Source organism: Plodia interpunctella, chromosome 30, assembly GCF_027563975.2.
Source record: "Plodia interpunctella isolate USDA-ARS_2022_Savannah chromosome 30, ilPloInte3.2, whole genome shotgun sequence".
NCBI classification, from domain to species: domain Eukaryota; kingdom Metazoa; phylum Arthropoda; class Insecta; order Lepidoptera; family Pyralidae; genus Plodia; species Plodia interpunctella.
Genome location: NC_071323.1, coordinates 3,322,408 through 3,350,406, shown reverse-complemented (window position 1 = coordinate 3,350,406; position 27,999 = coordinate 3,322,408). Strand labels below are relative to the sequence as shown.

Here is a 27,999-nt window from a genome sequence, read left to right as displayed (position 1 = left end):
CCACTCGTCTGCCTCAGCCCCGCGTATGGTCGCACAATTTAGAAGAAAAGCGTCTCCATTTTTTCTGCCTCGAGATCGTAACGATCAAAACGGCACAAATATTATTTTTTTGTTTTATTTCAGACAAGTCACGGACCAAACGCGCAAATTGCCGAAAACACTGCAAAACAAATGCCTGCACATCCTCTCGATATACTTGTCACGGCAGCCCATAGACTACCGCACGCCTATGTTCGAAACCATAGAGCTGAGCGAGTTCCTGACCATAGATAATGTAGAAGCTTTAGATCTAGTCGCTAACGGGTTGCGATTGATGGAAGATGGTTTTAAAAGGAGGGTAGTTAGACAAGCCTTGGAATATTGCGACCACTCAATGGAAAGGGTGCGGAAAGCTGCTTTTAAAGTTGCCGCGAAAGCTTTTGAGGGTATGTTACTGATCTATTTATTATTCATTAAGCTAAGCTCGTGGCGCACCTCTTCACGCTCTATCCACTCAACCGATCTTCTTGAAATTTTGCATACATGCAGTTTGAAGTGCGGAGAAGGACATAGGGTACCTTTCATCGCGGAATTAACGCGGGTAAGCAAAAGCTAGTATTTTATTAATGCGAACGATTAGATCGATCATCATCAACAGCCATTTAATCGTGTCCACTGCTGGGGCACTGGCCTTCCTTACCTTATAAGGAGTATGGGCCATGACCCACCACGGTCCGTTGCTTTAGAGGGCTTCGCTCCCGTGTAATGGAATTTTGAGATAAAACACAGCCCATAGCAATGTCGGATAATGTAGCTTTCTAATGGTGAAAGAATTTTTGAAATCGGTTCGGCAGTTTTGGAGATAACCCCGCCACATACATACAAACTCACAAACTCTTACCTCTTCATAATAATATTATATATTACGATTTATTCTAGAACTTTTCCACCACACAAACCAGGGAGATGGCGAGCCGTCAGCAAAAAGGTTAAAACGAGCGAATGTCGCTCTACTGAACATTGCAAGCGAAAATGACCCTTATATACTCAATGTGGTGTCCAAAGTGGCTGCCGGCGTGACGTCACGCAACGATGACGTGCACAGCGTTGTCAGGAGCGTGCTCAGCAAGGATCCGAGGGAGAGGTAACTAGATTAATTTACTAGATTTTTAGCACGTGGCTTCTGTATATGCTAATATTAAATCAAATCATTACCTTCGACTTAGTTCCCGTGGCCTCAAAATTATTATAGAAATTGAAACTGAAATATATATATTTCCTATAGTTTAGCTGTGCGATCATTGTTCTCCATCAGGTGTTCCAGTTTTATGTGTACCCATATTATACCCAGACTTAATAGCTATATAATAAAAAAAGTTTTATTCAAATCCGTCCAGTAGTTCCGAAGATTAGCGTGTAAAAACAGACATACAGATAAGAGCTTTTTTTTTTCAAATTCCTTCTCTGTTACTATATAACTCTATCGCCTAATTTTATCTTTATGTAAATATATTCAATGTACAGGATTGTTTTTTCTACTGTTTTATTATATGTATTGATTGAATCAAATCAAATAATTTTATTTGCTTAAAAAGTACAATACTAATCCACACAATGGTTTAGAACAAGCCTATTTAGCCGTTGTCAACACCATGCAAATGTTAATAATAGCATATTTAAACAATTATAAAATTACATCAGATTAAAATGAGACAAAATAAAATGTCACTTACAATGAAAGAAAGAAAGAAAGAAAGAGAGAGAGAGAGAGAGAGAACATTTATTTGCCAAAAACATGAGTACAAATAGACACATTGATGTCAAAATGAATTAGACCTACACGTTTTACCGAGTATAGGTATGCAAATATAAATAAATAAAGAGGAGCATGCTATCCACTACAAATCCAAAACAGAAAAAGAATTATAATGTACTTATACTAGCCCTAAATTCTATCCGAGTCTAATCATTCATCCGAGACAATCTACATCTATGGTAATTAATGTAATAAAAAAAAAATCTTTGATTGTGTAAAAACATTTATCAAGAAGTCATTTTACAACAAAAATTCTAAACATTTATTCAGAAATTGACCTCAATTTTTGATATTAAATAGTTATTTCTCACAAGCTACAAACTAGTGGCATTTCGGAACGACCACTGCTGAGAGGAAATGCCGAAAGAAACTCATTTGAACAGTGTTGGTCCCTATCATGCCAGATCGGCTTACCATTATTGTTTCTTACAAAAAATTTTTTTTTACTTTTCTTTCTAATAATATATAAAAGTACATAATGTACATAGTCAAAAGGTATATCAAAACAGGTTATGATTGTGATTCGAGTGCTGATTATAATATATAGATAGATGTGAAACACAATTAACTTGCATAAAAATTACCGTTGATCCCATAACACAAGTCTCGAACTTACTTTGGGGCCAGCTCAATCTGTGTGATGTGTCCTAATATATTTATATTAACAAGTTTATTTGTTAGGCAAATTAAAAAAACCCCCGACTTGTAATATTCGTTTTGCTGCAACGTTTTCAACGGCTGAACAGAAAAAAAAAATTTTGCTATCAAATAAAAGGAGCGCATCCAAATCGGTTCACCCGTTGACGCCACGTACACAGACAGACAAACTTAGTTAAGTTCGACCAACTTATAACATCCCTCTTTTTGCGTGGGGGGTTAAAAATTATTAAGTTTATTATTAAAACTGTTGATTGGTAAATATTTTGCTAAAGTTTGTTTTTTTGTTTGTTTTTTTGTTTGTTTGTTTGTTTGTTTGTTTGTTTGTTTGTTTGTTTGTTTGTTTGTTTGTTTGTTTGTTTGTTTGTTTGTTTGTTTGTTTGTTTGTTTGTTCGCTCTATCTACCTATCTACACAACCAATCTTCTTGAAATTTTGCATACATATAGTTTGAAGCACGGAGAAGGACACAGGATACTTAGGATACTAGGCTTTCTCGCGGAAAAATAATTGTTATTACTGAAATTAACGCGGGCCAAGTCGCGGACAACAGCTAGTATGACATGATTCAATGATATAGCAATAATTAATCATGATAAAATAAATTGACACTCGTCTTATTGAAGAGCGACATAAAATAATTGATAATATAACGTGTACACTATTATTATTGCTTTGCTACTTATTGAAAACAACGGAGCCGCAACGACGGAGCAATGGGGCATGGATCTCAAGTAGCAAAGTATGTATATATCCATTTAATTTCAGATTAGTTGAATGCCTTGCCCTGCTCATTGTTGGCAACATAAAAGATCTGGCTGCGTGTGCGCAGATATTAGACGTGTATTTTGCTGAGCTGCGTAGCAACGAACATTTTCTTATGACCAAGTTGAGGGACGAACCTTTGGCACCGATGTAAGTATTATATACTATTTCTTCATCATATCGAGTGTGTTATTGCTAACACTGGTGTCAGATTTTATTCAAGTCGCCTAAAGGCATCTGTATGTATGTTTGTAACGCGACAACTTTCGAACCGTTGGTTCGATTTTGATGAAATTTAAAAGGTATGCAAATGGAATTTTTAAGCTCGTGGGTCATCAAAATCGGTTCAGTCGTTTTTGAAATATTCACAATTTTGTAAACATTTCCTGTGTCCAAGTCTAAGGTCTATGTTCGCGGCGAACAACTGGTAAATAAATAATTTTTTAAGTTGGATAATTTTCAGTTTAAATTGAATATTTAATTTTTGAAGAGAACCAACCAAGACATGGAAGTTTCTGACTGACGCTAGATCGCGTCGCGGCACACTACTCAGCTACCGCGCCAGCGCTACGAGACGGCGGCCGAGAACTACTGGTGAGAAATTCATTTAGAAATTACTAGCTGTTTAACCGCGGCTTCGCCCGCTTAAATGTCCTCGGGCACAGTTTGATCTTCGTATTAAAATGCGATTGGGATTGTTGAATTGAAATATCCATAGCGCGTTTCAAATACAGACAGCGCCATCTAGTGTTTATCGCCACCTATCGTAGAATACAGGTTTTTCGCAAATCCCACGGGAACAATAGTTTTTTCCGGGTTGAAAGGCACCCTATGTCCTTCTCCATACTCTTAAATAATACCCCAACTAATATTATAATTACTGTAATTAATTATAATTGCATTATCTACTGGACGGATTGTTATGAAATTTGGTACACGGGTAGGATATAACCTGCAATAACACATAGGGTACCTTTTATACCGAAATTCCCACGGGAGCGAAGCCCCGGAGCTCAGCTAGTATGCGATATTTCAAGAAGATTGGTTGAGTAGATAACGCTTGAAGAGGTAACAAACAAACAAATTTACTTTCGCATTTGTAATAATATTTTGTGATTGGGACGCTGTCGTGTATAATGATGGTGAATTTTTGCATTTTAAATGTCCTGTGTTACCTGTATAGGAAATTTTAAATGTAAAAATTCCATTGTTTTCTATACATTTGATGACAACCTCATGTCTTGAAAGAAAAAAATTTTTTTTTTTAATGAACCGATTTTGGTGGATGAACCATTGCGCAACGGTTCACACACTGAGGAAATGACAAATGTAATCAGTGTTTTGTCTGTCTTTATGTATGTCTCTCTGTGTCTTATATTAACAATAGTTTTTAAGGATTTTGCACCACTACTAACCCATGATCCTAGTTTGGTCGAATAAAATATTATTAAATAAATAAATATATTAGTACAAATCACACAGATTGAGCTAGCCCCAAAGTAAGTTCGAGACTTGTGTTATGGGATACTAACTCAACGATACTATATTTTTATAACAAATACATATATAGATAAACATCCAAGACCCGGGCCAATCAGAAAAAGATCATTTTCCATCAGGACCCGACCAGGGATCGAACCCGGGACCTCACGGTTCAGAGGCAAGCACTTTACCACTGCGCCACCGAGGTCGACAATTATTATATATAATTATAATATCATTTATCATTATCATTTATCATTTATTCGCACAAAATATGGCACAGAAATATGTTAAAATTAAATAGTATCACATATTTTGCCAAACAATGCATGCAAATGTAGGTACATAAATATCAATTAAACTCTAAAATTGTTAATTTCCAAGATTACATTATGTCAACAATAATTCATTTTATAATTAAATTTCAAATAAACACAATTTAATTTAGTCATTAGTTAGTCAAATATAAGTAGCACATTTAAAACATTAATTGTCATATTTAAAATTTACTGTTTAAAAATTCCTGAATATTATAGAAACATTTGTCTACAAGCAAATCAAACAGTTTATTTTTAAATATTAATATTTTTTATTGCATAAAATGTGGTACATGCAATGAGGGGAAAATCACACAGTTTAGTCATTTCTGACGTGCAACGGTCAATAGTAACGATTGCTAATGTTTTTTGAGTTAAAGCAATAAATGAATGTTTTAAGTAAATCGGTTCAGTGCTTTCAGATATAAGTGTGCTCGTATGTACATACCTATACCTATAAATACCTATATTAGGACAAATCACACAGATTGAGCTGGCCCCAAAGTAAGCTCGAGACTTGTGTTATGGGATGCTAACTCAACGATACTATATTCTATAACATATACATATATAGATAAACACATCCAAGACCCGGGCCAATCAGAAAAAGATCATTTTCTATCACGATCCGACCGGGGATCGAACCCGGGACCTCTCGGTTCAAGCAAGCACTTTACCACTGCGCCACCGAGGTCGACAAGTTAAATCAATACATCCATACATCATATACATATTCATATAATAAAATAAAACAGCAAAAATATTTTGTCTGTACATATTTGTTATAAAATATAGTATCGTTGAGTTAGTATCCCATAACACAAGTCTCGAACTTACTTTGGGGCCAGCTCAATCTGTGTGATTTGTCCTCATTTATTTATTTAACTTTTACAGATGTTAAATCATCAGTTATAGACGTGGTAGTATCTCTGGACAGCATATTGGAAGAACTAATACAATTTGCCAAGGTAACGATATTTCATAGCTTCGTAATAATAATAAATTTTTAAAGCTGTCACAGCACCGAATTTAATCGGGAACACGCTCAGATGAGTACGCTCTCTCTCTCACACTTTAGAGTACTGGAAGAATTATACAGTGACAGTACTTGACCGCGGCTTCGCCCACGTGAATTTATCTGCGAAACCGGAATAGACGATTTTCATACAAAAACTTTCATGTCCCATATAGTTATTGGGGGTTGATTTTTGGAAAAAATGCTTGCTGAAAGCCTTTTTTGAAAAAAAAAGTCTATGTTTGAACGTGGGTCTTTATCTACTTGGATACCATCAAAATTGGTCCAGATCTTAGCCGTAAAAGCAGAACAGACAGACAGACAGACAGACTTGCGCGCCGGGGCTTCGCTCCCGTGGGAATTTCGGAATACAAAGTACCCTATGTGTTATTCCAGGTTATATTCTACCCGTGTACCGAATTTCATAACAATCCGTTTGATAAATTTTGCGTGAAAGAGTAACAAACATACACACATACAAACTCACAAAGTTTCGCATTTATAATATTAGTATGTGGTATGATTACTTTTTTGTGTCGTTGTTATGATTGTATGATTGGTGATTCGTGAGAAAGGTTTCGATGTAAAATTACTCGAGGGAATTCAAGTTTTTTTTTTACAAAAATGTCATTTTTGCCACAAGCTATCTTTGTAGTCAGCGACGTAATTTTACGTCCGACAAAAATCTGTATTTGTTATAGAATATAGTATCGTTGAGTCAGTATCCCGTAACACAAGTCCTCGAACTTACTTTGGGGCTAGCTCAATCTGTGTGATTTGTCCTGATATATATATATTTAAGATAGAATGTTTGCTGTATTGCTGTAGCGCCAACCCCTCGCGGGCGCGGCGCTGCTGCTGCAGCTGCGGCGGGCGGGCGGGGGCCGAGCGCCGCCCGCCGCCGTCCGCGCGCCGCTGCACGTGCAGCTGGCGAGACTCGCGCCCGATGGGTTTGAACCTGGGTGAGTCACACGTTAAGTTTCTCATCTTATTATCTCATCATTACTATCTTAAAAATCTATTTTTTTTAATACAAAAAAAAAAAAATCTATATTTTGCCCGCGGCTTCGCCCGCGTGAATTTCATAGTAAAATCTCGGTAGTTCTTTAAGAAAAATCATTAATTGTATGTTTACCAATTTTCATTATACATTTTTATATTACCAAATTGTATTAAGTCCCATACAATCTTTCACCGCCATTTTGTAGGGGTTGAGGGTTAATATTTAAAAAAATCTGATACACGTGTTTTTATTAATTTGTTGTAAACAATTAAAATCCAATTTTACTAGTCACTAACTTCAACGGTGTAGAACTTTCATATAAAAGTTTTTCACCCCTTTCGGGTTGGAATTTCCGAAAATCCTCTCTTAGTGCTCACCCACACTCCCCAGGGGACCTACATGCCAAATATCAGCTTCAGCAGACAGACAGAAAGACAGACAGACAATGCCAGAAGGGCTTCTGACATGATAGGGACCGACACTGTTTGAATGAGTTCCTTTCGGCATTTCTTCTCAGCAGTGGTCGTTCCGAAATGCCAGTAGTTTGTAGCTTGGGAGTATAATAATATTTATTTAAAATTTGACGTGAAGGTCTAATGCTAACTATAATATTATAAATGCGAAAGTAAGTTTGTTTGTTTGTCACCACTTCACGCTCTATCTACTCAACCAATCTTCTTGAAATTTTGCACACAATATGTAGTTTGAAGTATGGAGAAGGACATAGGGTACCTTTTATCGCGGAAAATATAATTTTTCGCGTGGGAAACTTACGCGGATCAATCCGCGTGCCAAAGCCAATTTCTCAATGATTTGTCTTTACAGATTTGAAGAAGCCGTTCGTCGCCTCACAGAACTATCTTCCGGATCCGATGACGCGGACCTGATCCACTGTTTATATGAAGAAGTGCTCATGAGGAAGGGCATTGAGATATTCGAGCTAAGGTAAGTTGTGGAGGAGAAAAACGTGGTTGGCGCAGTGGCTAAGGCCGTCCGCCTGTGAATGCTAGTAGTTTGTAGCTTTGGTAAATATCATTTAATTTGGAATGTGACGTGAAAAAGTGCCTGTAAGGGCCTAATTTCTGAATAAATCATTTGATTTTGCTTGTGACCAATGGGTCCCAAAAATTCTACTACGTTACATACAGAAACGGACCAAGTTTTGCAAGCAAGGAGCAAGCAACGCTTCACGCTCTATCTACTCAACCAATCTTCTTGAAATTTTGCATACATGTGGTTTGAAGTATGGAGAAGGACATAGGGTCCCATATAATGCGGGCCAAGCCGCGGGAAAAAGCTAATCGTGTATAAAAGAGAGAATGTGTAGACGCAATGATGTTGTACGTATTTTATGTTAGCCCAAGTTCGAATCCTACTCGTGCCACACGAGTTTGTACACCAATCTGACTCGTGTATAGTAGTTTTCATCGACCACCACTTGCTTCCGGTGAAGGAGAACATCGCGAGGAAACCTGCACACTGGTGGACGGTTTCGTTCACTAGTGTGTACGCGACTACCTGCCGCTAGACGGCGGTAGGTAGTCGCAAATGTTATATCAGGTGCCTTTAGGCGACTTGAATATAATCTGAAGTTCGTGTTAGCAATAACACACTAGATTTGATGATGATGAAGCAAAAGGCGTGCTTGGCAGACGTAAAAAGCCACAGAGCTGTTTTACCGATGGACAGAGAAATGTCTAATTGTTGTCTAACATTCAGTGACAGCAAGGCACTTTAATATATTATGAGAGACAAAAATACCCTGTCACATCTTTATACCTTGCAGGGTAGACAGATCCTAGATAAAAACTGGTGCAGCCGCAACTGCTTATAAACAATATTATCCGTTACCATCTATTGTTATCTTCTATCATTCTATCGATTGTTTTAGTTTATCCACACTCATTTGATAATTTCGATTTGAGCTGAGTGATCACCATCTATAATATTATCGATAGTGTAATCGATACTGTGGCCTTATCCGAATGAAAACTATCGATAGTTCGGTATCGATGGTTGAGCTTCGCGATGGCTGACTCACGCGTCAACTCGTGAACGGGTGCTGCCGGGGGGAACTGGTCAGCTCGATCTATTATTAAATTTTATTTGTTTAGTTAATATATATATATATATATATATATATATATATATAAATTTAGTTAAACAAAAAAAAAACTGTATTTGGTAATAGATTGTAGCTTTGGTAAACATCATTTAATTTAGAATATGACGTGAAAAAGCGCCTGTGAAGGCCTAATTTCTGAATAAATGATTTGATTTTGATTTGATATTTAATATGGATAGCAATTGTTACGACAGCGCCATCTAGTATTCGATAGCCAAACTATACAAGATGGCTTGCTTACTTTAAATTGATGGCGCTGGCGACTCAAAGGTTCGATATATGTTTTGAAAATGTTACAAGTTGTTTACTATTTTATTAAATCTCTCGACGACCTCGGTGGCGCAGTGGTAAAATACTTGCCACTGAACCGTGAGGTTCCGGGTTTGATCCCCGGTCGGGTCACGATGGAAAATGATATTTTTCTGATTGGCCCGGGTCTTGGATGTTTATCTATATATGTATTTGTTATAGAATATAGTATCGTTGAGTCAGTATCCCATAACACAAGTCTCGAACTTACTTTGGGGTTAGCTCAATCTGTGTGATTTGTCCTAATATATTTATTTATTTCTTATTTCATTTGGGCACCTAATTTATAGCAATAAATTTTTTTTTACAGGTCAGCCCCGATGCCTGACCGTGACGATATCACTATGGAAAATAACAGCTTTTCTATTCAAGGTACGTATACGTTACAGACTACGAAATGGACACTCCGAACGCTTGTACAGTCAACAGCACATCAACCTTACTAAAGTCATATCAAACTCGCCCCTATTACCGCGGCATATAGATCCATATGGAGTAACTTGACACGCTGTCGACTGTACTGTAATACTTAATTTTTTTGTAGGAAGTGTATGGGATTACCTGCCACTAGATGGCGGTAAGTAGTCATAAAAGTCATGTCAGATGCCTTTAGGCGACTTGAATAAAATCTGACACCGGTGTTAGCAATAACACACTCGATATGATGATGATTTAACTTTTTAATTCCTTTACAATTTCATAAAACATATATGCTTATGTCATCTGTCAATGTCAAACAATTAGTGTCACTTTTGTTGGTAAAGGCTGCGAAATCCAATTTATAGATGTTTTGAATACATTTAAAACGAGTTTTTAGATAGAACGCAGTTTCCCTAGTTGGAACTGGTTTTTACTAAATGCCTTTTGTTAAAACTAGAATTTACTACTGATATATTTTATTACGCCGCAAAGACGGGCCCGCCTGTCTGCCCTTTGGGTGCCATCGGGGAGGAGGAGACGAGGCAGACCGCGTAAAGATGGCGCGATATTGCACCCGACAGAGATCTATGGAAGCAGAAAGGGCCTCCCCTTTCTGTCTTAATATTTGTCCTAATATATTTATTATGGGAATCTACAACACCCGGCATTGTGGGTTTCTGACAATTTCTGACGTTCTTAAGCGTCGGTTAGCCAAACCGTTGCGTGGGTTCACAATTTAACTCTTCCTTTGTTAATTTATCTTGACCACGACCAGAATTGACCTCGTGTTTCGGCCGACTGTCAAACTGGAACGACCTCACTATACAACAGAGGGTGACCGCAATACCCGGCCTTCCGATGTTGTGGACCGACGAAGCTAGTTTCAAGGCATCTCTAGTGGATTTCAAAGGTAAGATTTATATATATATATATATATATACACTTTGGCCTAATGGTCATCACGCCGGATTGCTACACTTGGGGTACCGGGTTCGATTCGGATCAGGGCAAGATGGGGAATGATATCTTTCTGATTGGCCCGGGTCTTGGATGTTTATCTATATATGTATTTGTTGTAAAATATAGTATCGTTGAGTTAGTATCCCATAACACAAGTCTCGAACTTACTTTGGGGCCAGCTCAATCTGTGTGATTTGTCCATATATATATATATATATATATATATATATATATATATATATATATATATATATATATATATATATATATATATGTATTTATATTTCTAGATTCGGGGCTAACCAACACATGGTTCGGCAGATTACTGTCGTCATATAGAGGCGAGACGAGGGACAGCGCACGTTGGCTCAGCGATGTCACGCAATGGCCGAGGAAACAATTCGATGAATCTGCTGTGAGTCTCTTATTAATTTTAAACGGATGTTTTGCCAACACAATCCTAACTAATATTATAAATGCGAAAGTGAGTTTGTTTGTTACCTCTTCACGCTCTATCTGCTCAACCGATCTTCTTGAAATTTTGCATACAGTAGTAGTTTGAAGTACGGAGAAGGACATAGGGTACATAGGGTTTCATCGCCTTTTATGCCGGAAAATTCTGTTGGTTAAGTCGTTGGTTGGTTGGTTAAGTCAAAGGTTAAGTCGTCAATAATTATAAAACAAACTCCACTGCCGCGTCTGTCTGTTCGAAATAAACTGATGCATGGATTTTCACCAATAGATAGTGTGTTTCTAATTTCCTCAGCACAGAACTGTACATCACAGCCTAATTTTTAATGTTTCACCGCTCTAATTACACCCGAATGGGTGTAGTTATGAACACTCTTAAAACAAATTATGGTATGTGACTCTGTCTACCCCTGAGTGCAATTTTCGCAGGTGGCCGAAGCTCTGTCATGGCAGTTGGACGATGAACCTTGGAACTGCGAAATATCACCCAAAGATTGTTTAGTAAAAATATCTGCTAGACTCATGATAAGGTATGTTTCGGTTTTGCGTGTCTGTCTGTATGTTAGTTCGCCCATCACGCATGGAATTTGATGCGGTTCTATAGCAGATGGTCTAACCTAAAATCTGGTATAGGATTCATCGCGATACGTTGCTTAGAACCCGAGATATTATAAATAAATAAATAAATGAATGAATGAATGAATTATTACGTACGTGTTGTACATTTAGCTTTTTATTTATAAATATATATATATATATATATATATATATATATTGTGTGACAATTTTCAATAATTTTATTGGAAATTCAACTTTTATTTTATTTATTCATTCAAATTTTGACATTTTTAATAATAATGTAAATTCGTCCTCCTAATTTTTAATATATGTATAAGACCTATATTTGTTAATTGACGTCCTTGGAGAAAAGGCTGCGGTGAAGTTTGTTGCGCCGCTTCTTCTTCACTTGCGCTTTGGAAGCCGGCAGTAGACTTAGTTTAAGTAATTTTTTTGACGTCAATAAGTGATGTATATCATCCTAAATTGAATAAAAAAAATTGAATTTTTAATTTTTTGAATTTTGAATGAATGAATAAATAAACAACTAATAAATAAATATGCGCTGTTTAGAAAAGATAAATTGGACTAATAGAGATCAAAACAATTTTATTTGAAATAACGATTGTTTCTTTTCAAAAAGAAACAAATATTTTGTCTGTCTGTTTGTTCGTGCATCACGCAAAATCTACGGAATGCAGTTTTCACAGCCGTGTTGGTTTTAGCTATCGTGCATCACGCAAAATCCTTGTTGGTTTTAACTAAAAAATCTTGTATAAGCTGGCTAAAGTTACAAAATAAAAGTCTTACAATAAATTAGTAAAAAATATCATCAATTAATATAATTTTCAGAGCGTTGCATGCAAGCGAAAGGGAAGCGGCATACCCGTCTCGCTCCAACGAATTGCGGTGGTGTATAAGAGCGAGCGAGATGGGACTACACCGTGCGGTATTGCAGTGTTGCCATAGAAATAAAATTGGGTGAGTTTAGATTTTTTATTTCTGCTGTTTTTTAAAAAAAAAAACTATAATAATCGAACTATAAAAATGGTCGTCCGCGACTTCGTCCACGTTTATTCTTTCTATAGAAGTTGTAGTAAATTTGACAAGTTTTCATTTAATTTGCAATGTAACTATGTCTATTCGGGTGGAATCTGTTAGAATAATGTATCAAAATAAAAAAGAAAAATAAATTGTCTATTCGCAACCGGCATCTGTGTGTTTGACCACCTCGGTTTCGCAGTGGTGAAGTGTTCGCCACTGTACCGAGAGGTCCCGGGTTCGATCCCCGGTCGGGTCACGATGGGAAATGATCTTTTTCTGATTGGCCCGGGTCTTGGATGTTTATCTATATATGTATTTGTTATAGAATATAGTATCGTTGAGTCAGTATCCCATAACACAAGTCTCGAACTTACTTTGGGGCTAGCTCAATCTGTGTGATTTGTCCTAATATATTTATTTATTTCTATTAGGTTATGCGCACAGTCCGTACTTTTCCAGTTTTTTTTTCATAGTAAATTCAAAATAATTTTCATATGAAATAAAGCAAATGTCTTGCCCGCGCTGGGAATCAGATCTAGGACCTCTAGACAGCGGACGTGTCGTGTAGTTTTTAATTACATACAACAAATAATAATCATTATTTTTTTAAAATACTAATCTATACTGTTATTATAAAGAGGTAAGCGTTTGTGTGTTTGAGGCGGGTAATCTCCGAAACTGCCGAACCGATTTCAAAAATTCTTTCACCATTGGGAAGGTACATTATCCAAGATTGCTATCCCAACTAATAAATATTATAAATGCGAAAGTTTGTTTGTTTGTTACCTCTCACGCGTTATTTACTGGACGGATTGTTATGAAATTTGTTACGCGGGTAGAATATAACCTCGAATAACACATAGTAGTAAAACTTTTACTTCTTAAAGTACTTTTTATCCCGAAATTCCCCCGGGAGCGGATAGGTATAAAAGAATAGAAAAAAAAATTAATGACACAATTATTTTAAGACAAAAACCATGTAACATATTTTTTCAGCGATTTGCAAAACGAAGAAAAGCTATCGTGGCATCATCAAAAATTGTTAAGCCTCAGAGGGATGGCGCTCGAGCGAAACGATAGAAATCTATTGAGAGAAGCTTTACACACAGCAGGTATGATCTATGATCAATAAAAAAGAATTACAATAATGGGAAATATTATCTTTATTATCGAATACTATTAGTGCATATTCATTCATTCATTCATTCATACATACATACATACATTCATTCATTCAATATAGAATATTGAAAAGAGACGATAATGGTCTCTTAAATCAATATATATAAAACTCTTCCGTTACCGACAGACAGACAACGTACAGCCGAAACTACTGGGCGTGAGATGCTGTAATTGGCATGTAGGTTTAACAGTTTCGTTGTCCGTCTGTTTATACGAGTTACTATTGTTTTCAGTGGATTTGATATCAAATTTCACGGAACATACGACAGCCTCTATTGACATCTACAAGCAAGTGTTTCTATTGAGACAGGATTTGAATGGTATGAATATATCTTAATTTATTACAAGCTTTTATTCAGTTTCACCTGTCCCGTTGTCTGTAATCAAATCTTGCAAGTTAGATTTCTCCTACTTCCAGTTGTCCTGCAGAGTTGAAATTTCCCACGTCGCTTCAGTTTCCGTGACAACGCATTATTATGATACGCATGACCTGATGGGGCAGCCCGGATCGGCTCCAAACGAGGGGAATTCCTCAACGGTTTACAGCACGGACATTGGTTTTTTATCAGCCGTGAAATGCGACAAGATCTCTCTGACGAAAATACGTTACTAATAATAACGTTCTGGTCTATATTATTAGTACTGCGTTCTTGTTTAAATTCAAATTCAAATCATTTATTCAGAAATTAGGCCTTCACAGGCACTTTTTCTCGTCAATTTTTATATTTATAGTTATTTCTCACAAGCTACAAACAACTGGCATTTCGGAACGACCACTGCTGAGAAGAAATGCCGAAAGAAACTCATTTGAACAGTGTCGGTCCCTATCATGCCAGATCGGCTTACCATTATTGTTTCTTACAATGTTTTTTCTAATAATATATAAAAGTACATAATGTACATAGTCAAAAGGTATATCAAAACAGGTTATGATTGTGATCCGAGTGCTGATTAAATATATATCGATGCGAATCACCATTAACTTACACAAAAATATATGAGAAACGAGATGACCAGTTCCCTCTGGCAGCACCCGTTCACGAGTTGACGCATGGGTCAGCCATCGCGTAGCTCAACCACAATAGAGGGAACCTCCTCACGACCCGGCCCACAATTCTTATTTATCTGTATATAATGTAACTGTTTTTGCACTAGTAAATAAATAAAACAATAGCTGATGATAGAGATAAGAACGAAGTTCTTAAATTGAATGAATGAGATTCGTAATGTTGAGTGAATGATTCGTTGTCTTTGATTTTTGTTACGTCACTGGAGAGGGACAACGACATCCTATTAATATTAATGCGATATACGTTTGTGAGGATGTATGTGTTTGTGTTTGTTACTCTTTCACGAAAAATCTACTGGACGGATTGTTATGAAATTCGGTACACGGGTAGAATATAACCTGGAATAACACATAGGGTACTTTTAATCCCGAAATTCCCACGGGAGCGAAGCCCCGGGGCGCGGCTAGTGAGATATGTGTTAATTTACATTTAGTAAAATTTTTGCGTTTTGTTTTTGATACTGAAAATCTTTTTCAGAGCTTACCACACACGATGTAGATAATATAATGAAAAATATAAATACTCCAATGGACAATAGAATACTATTTAAGAGTAAATCTGTATTGACATCAATATATGAGTTAGCTTTAGTACATTATGACAAACAATGGTCTGTGGGTAAGTTTTTTTTTATATATACATTACCAAAACTATTTACAGTCTGTCGATAAATAAATATATTATGACAAATCTACACAGATTGAGCTGGCCCCAAAGTAAGTTCGAGACTTGTGTTATGGGATACTGACTCAACGATACTATATTATATAACAAATACATATATAGATAAATATCCAAGACCCGGGACCTCGGTTCAGAGGCAAGGACTTTACCACTGCGCCACCGAGGTCGTCAACTATAAATAATAAAATATCTGTATCATATATATATATATATATATATATATATATATATACGACCTTTCGATCACACCATTACACCACCACCGCTCTCCCGTTACAAATCATTTAATGACATTTCAGCAACACAAGATGAAGTGATAAAAAACCTAGCGTTCACCTTATATAACATGAGAGAATCGAATCTAGGACCGAATGACAGACAGCTGGCTCTGCTACTCAACAGACTTAAGGGGTATACCGCGAAAAGGATTACAGATGTTGATGTTACTAATAATATTTTGAAAGTAGTAAGTATGTTTAAATATATATACATATATACAGGGTTACTGGTATCAAACGCAAAACCTCCTAAAGTCTACTCGGGTACATCGAAACAAGCAACTTTTATTCTACGACTTTTCGTGATTCGTAGTTTCTTTTTTTCATATTAAAAATATACAATCTAATTTGCGATTCTACACATGTTCACTGTATGCAATAGCCGAGCGACACGAGACAGTACAGTAGCGTTATGTAGCGGAATCGGACGTAGAGTTAACGTTTTATAGAAACGACATTAAAACAAAAAAAAAAAGGAAAAATTTTGTATTTATTACGTTTAGACAGAAGTCGTAGAACAAAAGATGTTAGTCTCTATGTACCTTATGCGCCTGCAACATCTACTGATATTTAATATCTGGTAAAAAATAAAAAAACACGTAATATGTCAATAAAAAAAATAGACAAGATTTTCATGTTACCAGCTCGAACCTCACACGCAATACGACGACACGACAAAGACGCACATATCGTCCGTCCTTCACACGCTCGGGCGCCGGTGTTCGGCCGAGTTCGGCCAGCATCGTCAGCTGTTCGCCACGATCAGGGATGTCGGTTACTGCTTGTCGGGATACTGTGAGCTTCTGGCCAAAGCTGTTGCCAAGAAAGGTAATTTGGTTTCTCGTTTAGTTAATAAATATATTAGGACAGATTGAGCTGGCCCCAAAGTAAGTTCGAGACTTGTGTCATGGGATACCGACTGTGTGATTTGTCCATACATATGTATATATTTATTTATTTTCAATCACATTCTGTCCGCTTGTAGACATAATATTTGACGGTGAAATCTTGATTGGCAATTTGCAAATGTGTGAACGCGGCGTGCAGCGTTTCATTAGATATATTAGCGCAAATTTTTTTTTTAATAAAGAATTTTTTTTTTTAATTAAACATTTATAAAATTAACATTGTAACAGTACTTTACTTACTTATAAAATAGGATGATTAAATTGATTACTGTGTACGGTACAATTTAATAAACACCAATGACAGCGCCCGCGGCGGAGTTCGAGAAGCTCGTGAAATTCACTCGAATATTAATTTCTTATAGAACTATGGAGTGAAACCTTCACGAAAATCAGGAATATGATGGAAAACCCCCACGTCGGCTCCGACTACCACCTGCTGACCGCTCAGACGACCAAGCTGTATGCGATAGCTGATTTTGGTAAGCATTGCCGACCAGATATTACCCATATAATATCAGTAGATGTTGCCCGGGGCTTTAATATATTATATAATATATTATGATATATATATTATTTCATATATTACTCATATCAATATATGTTGCCCGGGGCTTCGCTCCCGCGGGAATTTTGAGATAAAATATAGCCTATAGCAATCTTGGATAATGTAACTTTCTATTGTTGGAAGAATTTTGGAAATCGGTTCGGTAGTTCCGGAGATTACCCGCCTCAAACATACAAATGCTTCATAATAATATTATAGATTGTGGCACACGATTTTATGGTTATATAATATATACAATGTGTTGTTTAATTACAAGCTTTTATTCAGTTTCCGGTGAAGGGAAACATCGTGAGGAAACCTGCACACTGGTTGATTATTAACTTGTGTGTGAAATGGAGAAGGCAATGGCAAACCACTCCATTAATAATGCCAATAAAGCTGTTACGTGTGTGTTTCATTCCACGTAATAACCACGACCCTCAGCCATGAGGAATACGACTATGAAGAAGAATTCAGTTTCACCTGTCCCGCTGTCAGTAATCAAATCTTGCAAGTTAGATTTCCCCTACTTCCAGTTGTCCTACAGAGTTGTCATTTCCCACGTCGCTTCAGTTTCCATGACAATGCCTTATTGTGAACCTGATAGTGCAGCCAGGATCGGCTCCAAACTAGGGCAACTCCTCAACGGCTTACAGCACGGACACGAGTTTTTTTTTTTTGTCAGACGTTAAATGCCACAAGATCTCTCTGACGACAACAAATGCTGCTGCTGCGGCGAAAATGTAATTTTTGTAACAAAAAAAAAAAAAACTTGTTTTTATTATTATTAAATATAATATACAGATTTAACGACACAGGAGCATAAGACAGAAGTGCTCCGATCTGTGATGATTTCACTGAATCTCCCGGCTAAATCCACTCTGCGCGTGTCCCAGTTGTGTCCGGCTTTGGCCAAGACAGAGTTGTGCATCGGCCAGTTTCTACCCACGTGTGATATTGTTAAGGTTGAGGACCAGGTGACAGTGACAAATGATATCTATATATGTTATATAATGCGAGTCTGTCGATTCCGTTTTTTCACGGCTAAACCGCTGGACCGATTTGGATGAAATTTGGCAGGCGTGTAGTTAAAGATCCCCGTGTAAACATGGGCTACTTAATTTTTAGAAGTCAGCACCTAATTTACTATAATAGGGGGTGAAAGTTTGTATGAAAATCATCTATCAAGGCCAGTGATCCTAAATGCGATAGTAAGTTTGTTTGTTTGTTTGTCACCTCTTCACGCTCTATCTGCTCAACCAATCTTCTTGAAATTTTGCATACATGTAGTTTGAAGTGCGGAGAAGGACATAGGGACATAGGGTACCTTTCATCCCGCAAAACGAAAAGTTCCAGTGGGAAATTCTGTGAAGCAAAAGCTAATAGACTCATATATCGATTTTATTTGAATCCATACTATTAATAAATGCGAAAATCTGTCTGTCTGTCCCATTTTCACGGCTAAACTGCGGGACCGATTTTGATGAAATTTGGCATGTATACAGTTTAAAGGCTCCCAATCAAACATAGGGTAGGTACTAGTTTTTAAAAAAATCACCCTCCAATTTACTCTAATGGGGGGCGAAAGTTTGTGTGAACTCACGCTGGCGAAGTCGCCGGTTAGAAAAGCTAGTTAAACATATTCTTTTAACTTGTCCAACAAGTTTAATAAAAGAAGTGATCTGTTATCGATCAGGTGACGGTAATAACAGATAGCCTTCGTCGCCCGTGTGTCGTGACATTCGTGACGTCACTCGGGACTCGAGTCCGCTACATGCACAAGAGCGGGGAATCCCTGAACCTTGACGCTGGTCTTCTGCGGTGCTGCCCCGACCCCCAATATCGGGTGAGCTCGTTCGTTTCCCCATTTTAATGCATACAATTTTATGTCGTAATTTAACATGGCATAAATGTATAATATACAAAATATAAATATATTAGGACAAATCACACAGATTGAGCTAGCCCCAAAGTAAGTTCGAGACTTGTGTTATGGGATACTGACTCAACGATACTATATTTTATAACAAATAATAAACATCCAAGACCCGGGCCAATCAGAAAAAGACCATTTTCCATCATGACCCGACCGGGGATCGAACCCGGGACCTCTCGGTTCAGGGGCAAGCACTTTACCACTGCGCCGTCGGTCGTCGAATATGTAATAATGGCATACTTTTACTTATCATAATAACAGTTACGCACAATATTCATTTGGTATAATGTTTTAGGCACAATTTTTTTGCGCATACCTACCATAAGCATAACAATTTTTAAGCATAATATTGTAAAGCATATCGGCGGCTTATGTGTGGCCCGAGCGCCGCCGCACCCTGACCTACTGCTACACTATAGCTTTATGCGAATCGAAATTATGGTAAAATACATTAGCCTCAACTATAATTACGCTTATTGAAAAGGTATGCCAGAAAACAAGTGTGTCAGAATATTATTATGTAAAAAAAATATATGCTTAACTCGTTATGCTAAATTAAATTAGGATAAAAATTTTTGCGAAAAATAGGGATCCCTCAATCCCCGGTCGGGTCATGATGGAAAATGATCTTTTTCTGATTGGCCCGGGTCTTGGATGTTTATCTATATATGTATTTGTTATAAAATATAGTATCGTTGAGTTAGTATCCCATAACACAAGTCCTCGAACTTACTTTGGGGCCGGCTCAATCTGTGCGATTTGTACTAATTCAATTCAATATATTTCAGATTCTCATCCATAATTGTTAGTAATACAAATCCTTAAAAAATATAATGTGTGTAATGTTGAATTCAAATTCAAATCATTTATTCAGGAATTAGACCTTCACAGGCACTTTTCACATCAATTTTTATATGGAACGACCACTGCTGAGAGGAAATGCCGAAAGATACTAATTCAGTGTTGGTCCCTATCATGCCAGATGGGCTTACCATTATTGTTAGTGTGTTGTTGCTAACACTGGTGTCAGATTTTATTCAAGTCGCCTAAAGGCATCTGACATGAGTTTTACGACTACTCACCGCCGTCTAGCGGCAGGTCGCGTACACACTAGTGAACTAAACTGTCCACCAGTGTGCAGGTTTCCTCGCGATGTTCTCCTTCACCGGAAGCAAGTGGTGGTCGATGAAAACTACTATACACGAGTCAGATTGGTGTACAAACTCGTGTGGCGCGAGTAGGATTCGAACCTGGGACCTTTCGATCCACAGGCGGGCGTCTTAACCATTACACCACCACCGCTTCGAATTTCAGGTGTTGCCAACAAGCGATGACAGTGGGCTTATAGAATTTTTGGAGGACCATGAAACTTTGTATTCCATGATATCCAGCGTGTGTAACTTAGATGGTAAGTGATATTATATTATGTATTTTATTTTTTTTTATTTTTTTTATTATTTACTAGCCGCCCACAACTTCGTATGTGAGTAAAGATCCATTCCCCGTGGGAATTTCGGGGAATCTCTTCTTAGTGCTTGTTGCTGGCAACACAAGTTTTTTATTTGTGTTGTTGTTCTAAAAAAAAGGAAAATCTACGGCTACGAACTCTGTCATGTGTCCCAATTAATATAAAAATAAAATACAATATCAACAGCAGTGGTTTGGAATATGACAAGATCCTAACATTAGGTCCTTCGAGCCGGATATGCTCCCCTACTGCGATGGCCAAGTCGATCTATTTATTTAAAATCTAAAAGATTTTTAATATTGATATGATAATAACTTGCGTAATAATTTAAGACAGAAGATCCCTTGAGTAGGGACTAAATTAATTAAACGACTTGGTATTACATGGATCTGACAACATTTTACGGTAGAAAAACTGAGCTGCGAGACTTGGGTTTTTTACAGCGTGTTTTTTAAGGAAAGTCGAATTTGTAAGGAAAGCAGTTTTTTTTTTCATATTTCAACATATGGGCTCACATTCGTGGGCTGAACACATCCTTTCCATTATACAGGTACAATGAATCGTTAACTGCAAATGTTTGATCATATAAATATGTTTCCTATGTTTATATGGATCACAAAGTTATTAATGCAGTATATTGGTATATCTAGAAAACTGGACCGAAATTCCAAATTTTTTTTGGTTTTCCCTCGATTTTGATACTAAACACACTAAATAATCTCTGTAAAATAGATATATTAAACAATTATACGATAATTCATAATCATTATAAGAAGATTTCAACTTGGTTGGAAAGTAAATTTTCGAAATGTATGACATTATAAAAACAAACTCGACAATAAAAAACAAATTGAAGCTTGTCTGCTAGAAGTGCATTAGACTTTTGATGATCGGTCAGTCAGTGTGTGAGTGAGTGACAAAATCCAGAATCGAGAAACTTTAACAAGTTAAAATTCTTTTACAACTGGTTCAAATTGAATGAAATCTTGAAATTTATTTAATTTATACAATACTTGCTTAATTGCTGAAAATGCGGGCTTCCTGTTTTATCCACAACGAAGTTATTGGGGGTTTGAAATTGGCCTGAATAGCTTCGGGAAAAGGATGGTACGGCCGTGCCTTTTTTTGTTCGACTTGCGGGAGCACTACCGTGCCCCCAGATAAATGTATTAATTGGCACGTTCAACGGCTGAGGAAGAAACCGGCAAACGCTCAGATATGAGGAACGAAATTTTATGTCCAAATGTGAAAATGACATTGTTTCAGAAATATCCGCCTCTGTCCAGAGGCCGTCGGATGACGAATTAATAATGACACCATCACCGCACACGTTCAAACAGCTCCGGGAGAAAGTGCCAGTCGATGGATTAAGGTACTAGATATTGCACAATTTCGTGATAAAATATAGCCTATAGCAATCTTGGATAATGTATCATTCTAGTGGTGAAGGAATTTTTGAAATCGGTTCGGTAGTTTCGGAGATAACCCGCCTCAAACATACAAACTCACAAACGCTCACCTCTTTATAATAATAGTATAGATTGAATAGCACACAAAACAGATTAGATTAGAATATATACTACGATACTACGGAGAAGAAGACGAATTAACTTAATTGTCTACAAGTCAACTTGCGACAAAAAATAATTTTTTGTATGTATGTTTGTAACGCGATAACTACAATGTATTTTGAATACATGTAGATTGAAGTGTGGAGAAGGACATAGGATACCTTTCATACCGGAGAATAACTGTTCCTCTGGAAAATTTACGCGGGCGCAGCCGCGGGCAACATTTAATTCATTTTATTCGTCATTTATTCGGATAAATGATTTGATTGTGACCTTGAAAGCTCGCAAGCGCCTACCTATTTCGATAAAATAATGATTTTCTCACAGAAAGGCCATGGAGAGGAACAGCTCCTGCGTCGAGGACTTTTTGATGAAGAAGACGAACTTCCAGAACAGCTTGGCGACCACCGCCATCTTTAACTGGATATTAGGTACATATAGTTTACCTATGTTTAACTTTGTGTGATTAACTGTATCTATTCTAAATTTCATCAAAATAGGTCCAGTAATTTCGCTTTGCAAGCGTGACAGACAGACATACATGTTGACTATCCTAACTAATATTATAAACGCGAAAGTAAGTTTGTTTGTTACCGCTTCACGCTCTATCTGCTCAACCAATCTTCTTGAAATTTTGCATACGTGAAGTTGAAGTGCGGCGAAGGAAGTGCCTTTCATCGCGGAAATATAACTGTTCCAACTATAAACGCAGGCGAAGCCGCGTGCAAATGCTAGTTTTGCACATTATTGTCCTATAATTTGTAGCAATAAAGTTTTTTTTTTTAAATATTTGTTTAGGTCTAGGCGATCGTCACCTGCAAAATTTCCTATACTCAGTGCGTAGTGGAGGTTTAGTTAGTGTCGACTGTGGCGCCGCCTTTAGTTTTGTCAGCGAACTCCCGCCCGCGAGACTCACTGCTTGCCTGTTGGCTGCCACTAATATACAGGGTAAGCAGATATATACCCACAACCTTTGGCGACCTCGGTGGCGCAGTGGTGAAGTGCTTGCCACTGAACCGAGAGGTCATGATGGAAAATGATCTTTTTCCGGGTCTTGGATGTTTATCTATATATGTATTTGTTATAGAATATAGTATCGTTGAGTTAGTATCCCATAACACAAGTCTCGAACTTTTGGGGGCTCAATCTGTCTGATTTGTCCTAATATATTTATTTATTTAACCCGAAAACACCCGCAAAACCCCTTTTACCCCCTCTACAAATATCTTCTTATCTAAACTAAGCATAATTTCACGTAAGTCGGTCCCTGTCTTCATAAAAATTTACTGATGTGTTATTCATACAAACGTTTACCTTCGATTTCCGCCCTTTTAGAGGTTAATTTTGTGACAAAAAAAATTTGTACATTTTGCGTTTTTTGTTCCATCTTTCACACCCCCTGTTTGGCCATTTGGGGATGAATTTTTGAGAAATATAAACAAAATAACCCGAGACATACTACTACTAGGTACCTTACCTTTTAACTGCCAAATTGAAAATTGGAACGAAAATACAAAATATAGATTTTTTTTTTGTCAAAGGCTGAAATCGGAGGTGAAATTGTTGGGGTTTTTTCCGGGGTGAATTTTTTCTATACACATCAGTAAATTTTTATGAAGAAATAGATGGATTTAGATGAAAATATGGAAAATTTACACGAAGAAAATATTTATATACACGAATCTACAAATATCTTTACGCTACATTTCATCTAAAAAGGCCTCTTCATAAATAAATCGTTTAGTAATGCTGCATACGTTTTTGACGTGACAACGTCTTAAATTAGGTTGCGGCTGGGAGTCACTTATGAAAAAGTGTAACGCCCGGTAACGTTACGATGAGTCACCGAACGAGAGAGAGGCCCGCCGAATGCCTTGCGTCTCTCTCCCACTCAACTATGATCGGTCTGCCGCGCGCGTAAAAAGACGTTGTCACGTAAAATCTTCGCCCGTAAAACCGACTTTACAGGCAACCATTTTTTAACCGTTCGTTTTATTTTTTGTACTTCGATAAAACTTATTGAAATAATCTAACTTTATGTTCCAGTTTTAGAAAGTCGCCTGCAGACGTGTTTAGCCGAGTACAGACAGAATGCCTATATGTTCTGCAACTTTCTGAGGGTGACTTTCGATTGGGACAGGCCGGAGATTGAAGACAAGGTATTTATATTGATACGTAGCTCGATAAACTAGCTGTGTTGCTCGCGTAATTTTCCCACGGGAACAATTGATTTTCCGCGATGAAAGGTACCCTATGTCCTTCTCCATACTATAAGCTACATGTATGCAAAATTTCAAGAAGATTGGTTGAGTAGATAGAGCGTGAAGAGGTAACAAACAAACTTACTTTCGCATTTATAATATTAGAATGTGTTGTACTAGAGTGTATTTGTCAGACAAATTAAAAAAAACCCCGACTTTCAATATTCATTACGCTACAACTTTTGAATGACTAAACCGATTTTGAAAGAAAGAAAGAAAAATTATTTATTTGGTACATGAATAAAACAAACTTCCATTCATATTTATAATATCAGTTGGATGCATTTTGACTCTAGAAATCGTGACGTCACAATATATCAAGCTCACACAAGCAATAGTTTTAATTCATTCATTTATTCCGATGTACTTTGGAACACATTGATTTAATAAAATATTTTACGTATTTACTAAAATAGCTATGTGTTCGCGGCGTTTTTTAACAAAAAACACAAGTTTTTTATCAACACAAGTTTTTTATTTTTGTATAAGGTTGTTTTTCTAAAAAAAGAAGAAAATCTACGGCTACGAACTCTGTCATGTGTCCCAATTAATATAAAAATAAAATACAATATCAACAACAGTTTTTGGAATTTTACAAGATCCTAACACAGTTGCCTATCCCCGAATGTTAATGATGTGCGTGTTAATAACACGAGTTCTGATTGAGAAGGATGTTCAAATGAAACCGATGACTGCAGTTCACGAAAGCCCGGTGTATATTGTCCGAAATACACATTAACAAATTACAACTCACAAATATTACGTAACGATTTAGAATACTGAAATTTATGCCCGCAACACGTTCATCTCCAGCGCCAGCTCTAAATAAGTACAGTATGTGACACACGAGTCCAACAACAATACAACTCTTTCGCTCTTCTCATAAATTAACTTGTTACGTGAACACTTATACATTATATATATATATATATATTTATTGTATATATATATATATATATATATATATACATATATATATATATATATATATATATATATATATATACAATATACATTTGACGACCTTCGTGTCGCAGTGGTAAAGTGCTTGCCTCTGAACCGATAGGTCCCGGGTTCGATCCCCGGTCGGGTCACGATGGAAAATGATCTTTTTCTGATTGGCCCGGGTCTTGGATGTTTATCTATATATGTATTTGTTATAGAATATAGTATCGTTGAGTTAGTATCCCATAACACAAGTTTCGAACTTGCTTTGGGGCCGGCTCAATCTGTGCGATTTGTCCTTATATATTCATTAGTATATGTATGTATATATAAATTTGTATCTAGTGATACTGTATGTGAGACAAAATTTTCATTTTTATCCCGATCGCAAGACACCTAGGCTTTTGTCTTTGGAGATTCTTATTCATTTCCGGTTCATACTATCCTTGACACACTCCATCCATTTCTTCTTAGTCTTCCTCTATATCTGGAACCCTTAAGCTGTTTTATTTATTTATTTATTATTCTCGTTCCAGCTCCCACACATACAAGCCTTGATATCCGGGCGTTGTCTGTCCCACCACGTGACGCGGGACCTCGTACAGAAATCGAACAGGAAATACAAAGTGTCATATATGAAATTATTCGACGAAGTTTTCGCTGAGTTTGAACAAAAAGCTGATTACAGTATAGTGGAGCAGGTGAGTTTATACTTGGACTAGCTGTTTAACCGCGGCTTCGTCCGCTTAAATGTCCTCGGGCACAGTTTTATCTTCGTATTAAAATGCGATTGGGATTGTTGAATTGAAATATCCATAGCGCGTTTCAAATACAGACAGCGCCATCTAGTGTTTATCGCCACCTATCGTAGAATACAGGTTTTTCGCAAATCCCACGGGAACAATAGTTTTTTCCGGGTTGAAAGGCACCCTATGTCCTTCTCCATACTCTTAAATAATACCCCAACTAATATTATAATTACTGTAATTAATTATAATTGCATTATCTACTGGACGGATTGTTATGAAATTTGGTACACGAGTAGAATATAACCTGAAATAACACAGAGGGTAATTTTTATACCGAAATTCCCACGGGAGCGAAGCCCCGGGGCGCAGCTAGTATGCGAAATTTCAAGAAGAAGAATTAGTTAGTATAAGGATTGTATTGTTAAATAGCAATATATTTTTTACAATTCAATCTATACTATTATATAAAGAGGTAAGCGTTTGTGAGTTTGTATGTTAGAGGCGGGTAATCTCCGAAACTACCGAACCGATTTTAAAAATTATTTCACCATTAGAAAGGTACATTATCCAAGATTGCTGTAGGCTATATTTTATCACAAAATTCCCACGAGAGCGAAGTCCCGGGCAACATCTAGTCTTACTATAAAATGTTTCCAGATATCATGTTTCCTGGTCCATTGCACGAGTCCTCGGATCCTGCAGGTCACGAGGTCTGGGTGGACGCCGTGGGTGTGAAGAGTACAGACATATCTGCACATCTCTATACATCGTAGACAGAGAAAAGTGTAGACTTCTAAACAAATATATTTGTTAGACAAATTAAAAAACCCCCGACTTTTAATATTCATTTCGCTACATTGAACTATTGAACGGCTGAATCGATTTTGATCAAACATATCCAAGAACCACCGCATAAAAATTTGCTATCGAATAAAAACAACCGCATCAAAATCGGTTCATCCGTTGATGAGCTACGGTGCCACGTACACAGGCAGACAAACACACTTAGCGGTGAAACACATTATATCTTTTTGCGACGGGGGTTAAAAAACAAATCGGCCCAAGATCCCATTTGTATGAGACGCGCATGGGAGCGTTTTTATATAATTTGTCGACGCTAACTCGTCTTTATAAGCTTTCTTTGATGTATAATGTCACGGTAAGTTTGATTAATTGAAAATTATTAACAGTTTTACTACATTATTAATAATAACCACGTGATTCGGTAAATATTAATAATCAATTGAAATTAATTTTATTATTTATTATTAATAATTCGCTACGCAAACGTAGCCAGACCCAAGGTTTTTGCACAACAGGTTAAAAATTCAGTCAAATTCAAATTCAAATCATTTATTCAGAAATTAGACCTTCACAGGCACTATTTCTCGTCAATCTTTATATTTATAGTTATTTCTCACAAGCTACAAACTACTGGCGTCGGACAGCAGAGGGCTCTCACACCCAGCTGTGGCCGTCGGGT

The 27,999-nt window shown here is 37.0% G+C and overlaps 1 protein-coding gene across 5 annotated transcripts in view; it reads left to right on the top strand.

The window, feature by feature from the left end:
- LOC128682481 (uncharacterized) overlaps window positions 1-27,851 on the top strand; it is a 60,275-nt gene extending 32,424 nt beyond the window's left edge. For 2 of the 5 annotated variants that reach the window (XM_053767176.2, XM_053767177.2), the window contains exons 30-56: window positions 124-425; window positions 919-1,123; window positions 3,220-3,366; window positions 3,707-3,810; window positions 5,910-5,983; window positions 6,859-6,992; window positions 7,859-7,978; window positions 9,778-9,839; window positions 10,663-10,797; window positions 11,138-11,262; window positions 11,748-11,848; window positions 12,729-12,857; window positions 13,917-14,032; window positions 14,336-14,422; window positions 15,650-15,790; window positions 16,156-16,322; window positions 16,779-16,962; window positions 17,405-17,521; window positions 18,391-18,563; window positions 19,283-19,432; window positions 20,837-20,930; window positions 22,257-22,362; window positions 22,889-22,992; window positions 23,360-23,509; window positions 24,608-24,720; window positions 26,304-26,468; window positions 27,174-27,851. In XM_053767176.2, the coding sequence (XP_053623151.1) occupies window positions 124-425; window positions 919-1,123; window positions 3,220-3,366; window positions 3,707-3,810; window positions 5,910-5,983; window positions 6,859-6,992; window positions 7,859-7,978; window positions 9,778-9,839; window positions 10,663-10,797; window positions 11,138-11,262; window positions 11,748-11,848; window positions 12,729-12,857; window positions 13,917-14,032; window positions 14,336-14,422; window positions 15,650-15,790; window positions 16,156-16,322; window positions 16,779-16,962; window positions 17,405-17,521; window positions 18,391-18,563; window positions 19,283-19,432; window positions 20,837-20,930; window positions 22,257-22,362; window positions 22,889-22,992; window positions 23,360-23,509; window positions 24,608-24,720; window positions 26,304-26,468; window positions 27,174-27,251 (3,583 nt within the window). In that variant the 3' untranslated portion in view covers window positions 27,252-27,851. Of the gene's footprint in view, window positions 1-123; window positions 426-918; window positions 1,124-3,219; window positions 3,367-3,706; window positions 3,811-5,909; window positions 5,984-6,858; window positions 6,993-7,858; window positions 7,979-9,777; window positions 9,840-10,662; window positions 10,798-11,137; window positions 11,263-11,747; window positions 11,849-12,728; window positions 12,858-13,916; window positions 14,033-14,335; window positions 14,423-14,520; window positions 14,874-15,649; window positions 15,791-16,155; window positions 16,323-16,778; window positions 16,963-17,404; window positions 17,522-18,390; window positions 18,564-19,282; window positions 19,433-20,836; window positions 20,931-22,256; window positions 22,363-22,888; window positions 22,993-23,359; window positions 23,510-24,607; window positions 24,721-26,303; window positions 26,469-27,173 lie in introns of those variants that run through there. The other 3 variants (XM_053767178.2, XM_053767179.2, XM_053767180.2) reach the window with 3 other exon arrangements.
- The last annotated feature ends 148 nt before the right edge of the window (window positions 27,852-27,999 follow it).